Genomic DNA, 6,795 nt, shown 5'->3' with positions numbered 1-6,795 from the left:
TTTCACTCCAAATTACTTACTTAGGATGCAAGAAAGTGCATAAAGACTAATAAAACAAGTGAAATTAGCTTGAAAAATAGGTGTATGATGACTTGTCATCAAGAAACACGAAAAGAAAATAAAGACAATTGCAAAAATAACATAAAAGGAAATAAGAACCTAAAAATTAAGGGTTGAAAAAGACAAGAATTGGGAAGGGAACAATGGCACTTATTATAGCCACTGCGAACTCACGGCATTTGGTTCGCCAAAAAAAAGCACCAGAGGAGAGAAACTCACCGGTGGTGAAGAGAGAAAAGAGAAAGGAAAGAGAGAAGGTAAGAAAGAAAAGAGAGGCAAGAGAGAGAGAGAGAGAGAGAGAGAGAGAGAGAGAGAGACAGAGAGAAAATGAGAGAGTCGGCGGTGGCTGACAGCGGCGGCAGCCGGCGGCAGGGTCGCTTGAAAGCTGGGCGGAGGTGGGGAGAAGCAGCAGCAGTAAGAAAGGGGAGAAAAGAAAACTACTGCTCAACAGTGCAGATTGCCATTTTAATGCCCAAAACGAGTTGTGTGCGTACGCACAGAGGCTTGTGCACAGGCATAGGAAGCCAAAATTAGAGGTGTGCGAACGCACACAGCGTGCGATGGCTGTGACCAGAGAGGATGTATTAGAGTGTGCAGACGCACAGCAGGGAGTGCGCGCACAAAGGTTGCAAGACAGAGGGGGTGTGTGCGTACGCACAAGCTGGTGTGTACACACAAGACAGAGAAAGAAGGGGTATGCGAGCGCACAGAGCGTGCGGTCGCTCCCACCAGAGGGGTTGCACTAAGGCGTGCGGGCGCACAGGGGTGTGTGCTCGCACAGAAAGCTTCACTCTCTCTTTTTGTTTAAGTGAAATTGAACTTTCTTGAGCGGAGAATCATGTGTGCATGCGCTCAAATGTCCATGCGCACGCACAGAAGCAAAGATAGGGGAAGGTTGTTCACGTGCACAGGCCGTCCCATGCTCCCACCAGAGGACTGTCAACTGGTGTGCGGCCGTACAAGCAATGTAAGAAGGGGAACGCGTGCGTACGCACAAGGCGGTGCGCACACACAGGACAAGAAAAATAGGGCAGCGCCCACGCACAGGCTGTGTTGGCACTGCAACCAAAGGGCACTACAAGGGGTGTGCGGACGCACAGGCTTGTGCGCTCACATAAGAGGTGAAAAACGTAGTTGTGTACGCACACACAACAAGGTGCACACGCACAGATGCCCTGTTTCAAAAAATTTTCTTTTCAAAACTAAGGTACCTACCCTTAGCATATCAACATACCAACCCCAAATCATACAAACAAGCCAAAATTCACGATCCACAAGCAAGTCAACTTATTCAACTAAAATAAATACCAAATCAAAACTAAGTTAATCATCATATCACAGGAAGGTAGCTAAATCAAAGAGCTATAAACAAGAGATAAAGTTGGAACAATGTTACCATGGTGCGGTGTTTCCTACCAAGCACTTTGGTTTAAAGTCCCGAGTTGGACTTTGCATGGCTTTATTGGTCACTTAGGAACTTCTCCAAGGAGGAAAACCTCCAACTCCTTGGCATTCTTTGCTTGAGTGTGATAGAGTTTCACCCTATGACCATTGATTTTGAACTTGATCCCATTGATAAGGTGAATCACTTCCACTACTCCATAAGGCTTGACATCCACCACCTTAAACGGACCGTCCCACCTAGATCTCAACTTTTCGAGCATCAATCGCAATCTTGAATTGTACACGAGCACCTCATCACCTATCTTAAAGCTCTTCCTCCTATTATTTTGGTCATGGAATGTCTTGGCTTTTTCCTTGTAGAACTGAGCATTCTCATATGCTTCTAATCTAAGACATTCCAATTCCTCCAATTGGAGCTTACTTTCCATTCCCGCCCCCTTCAACTCTAGATTACAATTCTTCACAGCCCAATAAGCTCTATGTTGGATTTCAACTGGAAGATGGCAAGGCTTCCCAAAAACAATACGAAAGGGGCTCATTTCGATTGGGGTCTTGTAAGTGGTCCTATAAGCCCATAACGCATCTCCCATTCTGGAACTCCAATCCTTCTTTTGTGGGTTAACCACTTTCTCTAAGATTCTCTTAATCTCCCTGTTGGATACTTCTGCTTGTCTATTGGTCTGGGGGTGATAGGATATGAAAACTTTGTGAATAACCTCGTACTTTTTCATCAACGCCTCAATTTTTCTGTTGCAAAAATGGGTTCCTTGGTCGCTCACGATTGCTCGTGGCGACCCAAATCTACAAATAATGTTATTTTTCAAAAAATGAAGCAACGGTATTAGCGTCGTTGCAACAGGTAGGAATTGCTTCCACCCATTTCGAGACGTAATCCACGGCTAACAAAATGTACACAAACCCATTGGAATTTGGAAATGAACCCATGAAATCTATTCCCCAAACATAAAAAATCTCACAAAAAATCATCGGTTGTTGGGGCATCTCATCCCATTGTGAGGTATTTCTAGATTTCTGGCATTGATGACAGGATTTGCAAAATTGATTGGCATCCCTAAACAAAGTGGGCCACCAGAATCCACAGTCTAGCACCTTCAGTGCTGTCCTCTGTGGGCCGAAATGACCCCACTCTCAGATGAATGGAAAAATTGAAGGATAGACTAAAACTCGGATGCCGGCACACACTTCCTAATTACTTGGTCAGCTCCACACCTCCAAAGATGTGGATCATCCCAAAGGTAGTACTTAGCATCACTTCTCAATTTATCTTTTTGATGCTTTGAAAATTGTGGGGGGAAAACGTGAGCAGCCAAGTAACTAGCAATCGGGGCAAACCAAGGGGTGCTTTGGGATATTGCTTGCGAAGACCAAACGTGGTTTCAGATTTTTCACAAAATAGATTTTCGTTGTAAGTATAGCTCCGAACCAACAATTGATCCTAATCAAAATTTAATCCAAGATATTGTCACAATTCAAATCAAATTAACCAAGAGTATTTAGACTCCCGGATCGTTCTCTCTAGGAACTAGTAACAACAAGTGCATAAAATTGGTTGTGAAGATCAAAAGGGTTTTCAATGATAAGGAAGCAATAAAAATAAAGAGATAAAATAACTAGACAAAAGTGCAATTAATATACTAATAAAGGAATAAAAGAACTATGTATGTAATATAAACAAGTAATGCTATAACGTGATGGAAAAATGGTTCAAAACAAAAATGTAACCTTGAGTTGGGATGAGTTATGGAATCCCTTCCTTGCCATAACTACAACTATGATAATTATGATGGATTAATCTCACTAAGTCAACCCTTAACATCGAAGGATAAGTCAAGTGAGCATAATTGTTATTAATCCACAAATCCTAGCTAACTTACCAAATTAATTGGTAAAAATCTAGCGTTAGTGGAAAGTATAACAACTAACAACCCAAGAATTATCACTAAATATTGGACATTATGGCTCTAGTAATCCATAAACTCATTTTTCCTAAGTCAAGGGGTGGAAATTACCCCATAATCAAAATTGGCATTTCATCAAACACATAGAGGGCATAATCATAAAACATGGCAAAATTGGAAAAATGATAAAAGCTATAAACCACATATGCTCAAAATCAATAAAAGCAACTCAAACAAACATGTAACGATCATCAAATATCAAATTAACAATTAGAAATCCAAAATTGTAAAACTATGTGTATATTGATAAAGTGCATTAAAATAGAAGAAAGTGTAGAACAAAGAGTATAATAAAAGAGGAAATTAAAGAAATACTTACATTGAGATAGCAAAATCCAAAAGCAAAACTTGAACTATAAAATTCTACATTGAAAACCTAATTAAAACCCTAATGAAATTGAGAGAAAACCTAAGCTAACTACCTTAAAATTACTTCTAAAAACTATTCTATGAAGTATGGTAGTGTATGGTATGATGTGTGGTTGCTTCCCCCTTCAAATATGCTCCAAAGCCTTCAAAACTGGGGCAAAAAGCCCTCAAAACGTGAATCCACGTGACTTTTTAATGGAGGCACGCGTTGGTACCTGTGCGTACGCACAGGTCTGTGCGTACGCACACATGTTGATTTTTCTCATGTGCATACGCACAGAAGTTGTGCATGGGCACACTTACTGGTTTTCCTCCTATGCGTGGGCACAGGTGCTGATTTCCATTCTGCTTTGAGCATGGGCACAGCCTGTGTGTGGGCATAGCCTGTGCGTGGGCACAGGTGTTGATTTTGACCCTGCCCTGTGCGTGGGCACAGGCTGAAATGCTTCTCTCCTTTGTTTTCTTTATGTTTTTTCCCTTTTGCATGCTTTCTTCCACTTCTACCAAACCATTCTTGCCTCTAGGACCTGAAATCACTCAACAAATATATCACGGCATCAAATGGAATAAAAGTGGGATTAAATTACTCAATTTAAGCACAAAAATGCATGTTTTCACAATTAAGCTCAATTTAGAGAGAAAACACAAAGGTATGCTATATAGGTGAATAAATGTAGGTTTATATGATGAAATCTACTCAAATCAATCCAAAATTTAATATCAAATATGGATTCATCAGATAGCTCATTGTAGTGAAAACATTGAACACCATCTTTTCTTCATGCAGTCTTAGGACCAACTCTTCTTTTTGTACATCAATTATAGCCCCAGCTGTTGCCAATAATGATCTCCCTAGTATGATTGATGTATTAGCCTCTTCCTCCATGTCAAGCACCACAAAATCAGCTGGGAAAATGAACTCCCCCACCTTAACCAACAAGTCTTCTACCACTCCATAGAGAAACTTGAATGTCCTATCAGCTAGTTGAAGTGCCATTCTTGTTGGTTTGGCTTCTTTAATTCTCATTCTCTTCATCATGGCGAAGGACATAAGGTTGATGCTAGCTCCCAAAACACACAATGCCTTCTCAATGTTTATATCCCCTATGATGCAGGGGATTTGAAAGCTCCCAGGATCCTTCATCTTTTGGGAAAGCTTCTTTTGTATAATTGCACTACATTCTTCTGTGAGCAGTACAGTTTCCTTTTCTCCCCATTTTCTTTTCTTTATCATGAGCTTTTTTAGGAACTTGGAATAGAATGGCATTTGCTCTAATGCTTCAGCAAAAGGGATGTTGATTTGAAGCCTCTTAAAGATCTCCGAGAACCTAGAAAACTGACTGTCCTTCCCATCTTTTCGCAACCTTTGTGGGTGGGGTGCTTTTGGTACATAGGGATTCAAGACTTATTTTGGTGGGGCTGGAGCAGGTGTCTCTTCTTCCTTCTTGGTTTCTGAGTCATTTGCAGCTTCTTCTTCTTGCATGTTATAGCTTGAGGATGTCTCCTTCACTACCTTCCCACTTCATAGTGTGATGGCCTTGTATTCCCCTCTTGGATTAGTCATGGTATCGCCAGGGAATGTATTTGTAGGTATTGGTATCTGCTTGGATAAGTACCTAAACTGTGTTTCTAGCTTTGTAATTGCTGCCCCTTGGTTCCTTTTGTTGGATATGGCCTCCTCTTGGATTGCATCTATCTTTTTTTCAGCTTGTACTTGTCTATCTGCAACAGTGGCAATATCTCCTGCTAATTGTGCCATCATGGCTTCCAATCTTGCAAAGTTGCCACTGTTATCACATGGTTGTGGGATTGGGGATGATACATTTTGAGAATGGTTGCTGTGTGGTTGTTGGTTGGAGTGATAGGGGCATTATGTGAGTTGTCGTAGGGTCTATGATTGTTAGATTGATAGTTGGGGTTGTTGTACTAATTGGAATGGTATGGCTTGTGGTCTTAGGTGTGGTTTTGTTGGTTTTTCCACCCAAAATTTGGGTGGTTCTTCCAACCTAGGTTGTATGTTTTGGCATTAGGGTCATATAGTTATCTAGATGAATTGTTCACATAGTTGGCTTGCTCCCATTCACATTCAACTTCTATGTTATCTTCTTCTTGCATAGCTTCTTGAATGTTGATTACTGAGACTTGATTCTTCTCCATTTGTTTGATTAGAGCTGCTAATTAGGCTGTGATCACCTTGTTTTAAGCCAGCAGAGCATCCATGTGGTTCAACTCTATTACTCCCCTTCTTGGGTTCCTATCGGAGGCATAGAAATACTCATTATTCGCCACAGTTTCTATGATGTCTATGACCTCTTCAATTGTCTTCTTGTTATTGAGAGAACCTCCTAAAGAGTGATCTAGAGCCTTCTTTGACTCTTGAGACAATCCTTCATAGAAAATATGCAGCTGTACCCACTCATTGAACATGTCCAGAGGGCATTTTCTTGTTAGCTCTTTATATCTCTCCCAAGCTTCATAGAGAGTCTCCCCATCTTGTTGTCTAAATGTTTGTACCTCAGTCCTCAACTTGTTAACTCTATAGGAGGGTAAAATTTTGCCAAAAACTTATTCACAACTTCTTCCCAAGTTGTTAAACTCTCCTTTGGAAAGGATTCCAGCCACTTAGATGCTTTATCCCTGAGATAAAAGGGGAACAAAAGCAGTTTATAGGTGTCAGGGTGAACACAATTAGCCTTCACTGTGTCACAGATTCTCAAGAATGTGGTAGATGTTGATTTGGATCTTTTTGAGCATTTCCTCCGAATGAACAGTTATTCTAAGCAAGAGTGATTAGCTGTGGTTTGAGCTCAAAATTGTTGGCATGTATGGTGGGTTTCAAGATGCTTCTCCCACAATTCCCAGGATTGGGATTGATATAAGAGCCTAGCACTCTCCTTTCTTGTGGGGGAGCATGGTTGCCCACTACTTCATCTTGATGATTGTGTGCTTCACCTTCAATATTTTGAATTAGATTCTCTTATTC

General features: G+C 40.9%; 1 protein-coding gene across 1 annotated transcript; it reads right to left on the bottom strand.

Annotated features, from left to right (window-relative positions):
* Positions 1–1,526: 1,526 nt before the first annotated feature.
* Positions 1,527–5,046, bottom strand: LOC140184122 (uncharacterized). The gene is made up of 2 exons (XM_072234410.1): positions 4,582–5,046; positions 1,527–2,144 (listed from the first exon to the last, which is right to left on the bottom strand). The coding sequence occupies exons 1-2, from the start codon at positions 5,044–5,046 to the stop codon at positions 1,527–1,529; spliced, it is 1,083 nt and encodes a 360-aa protein (XP_072090511.1).
* Between the last annotated feature and the right edge of the window lie 1,749 nt (positions 5,047–6,795).

This window comes from Arachis hypogaea, chromosome 4 (genome assembly GCF_003086295.3).
Source record: "Arachis hypogaea cultivar Tifrunner chromosome 4, arahy.Tifrunner.gnm2.J5K5, whole genome shotgun sequence".
Lineage (NCBI taxonomy): Eukaryota > Viridiplantae > Streptophyta > Magnoliopsida > Fabales > Fabaceae > Arachis > Arachis hypogaea.
The sequence above is the reverse complement of the archived record's forward strand: the minus strand, read 5'-3'. Positions and strand labels throughout refer to the sequence as shown.

What these genes read in the sequence shown, in the direction of transcription:
- LOC140184122 (XM_072234410.1), bottom strand. Translation starts at nt 5,046, where the DNA reads ATGATAAAGAAAAGAAAATGGGGAGAAAAGGAAACTGTACTGCTCACA. An exon ending in GACTGCATGAAGAAAAGATG is followed by an intron (nt 2,145 to 4,581) that starts GTGTTCAATGTT and finishes TATCACCCCCAG; the next exon opens with ACCAATAGACAAGCAGAAGT.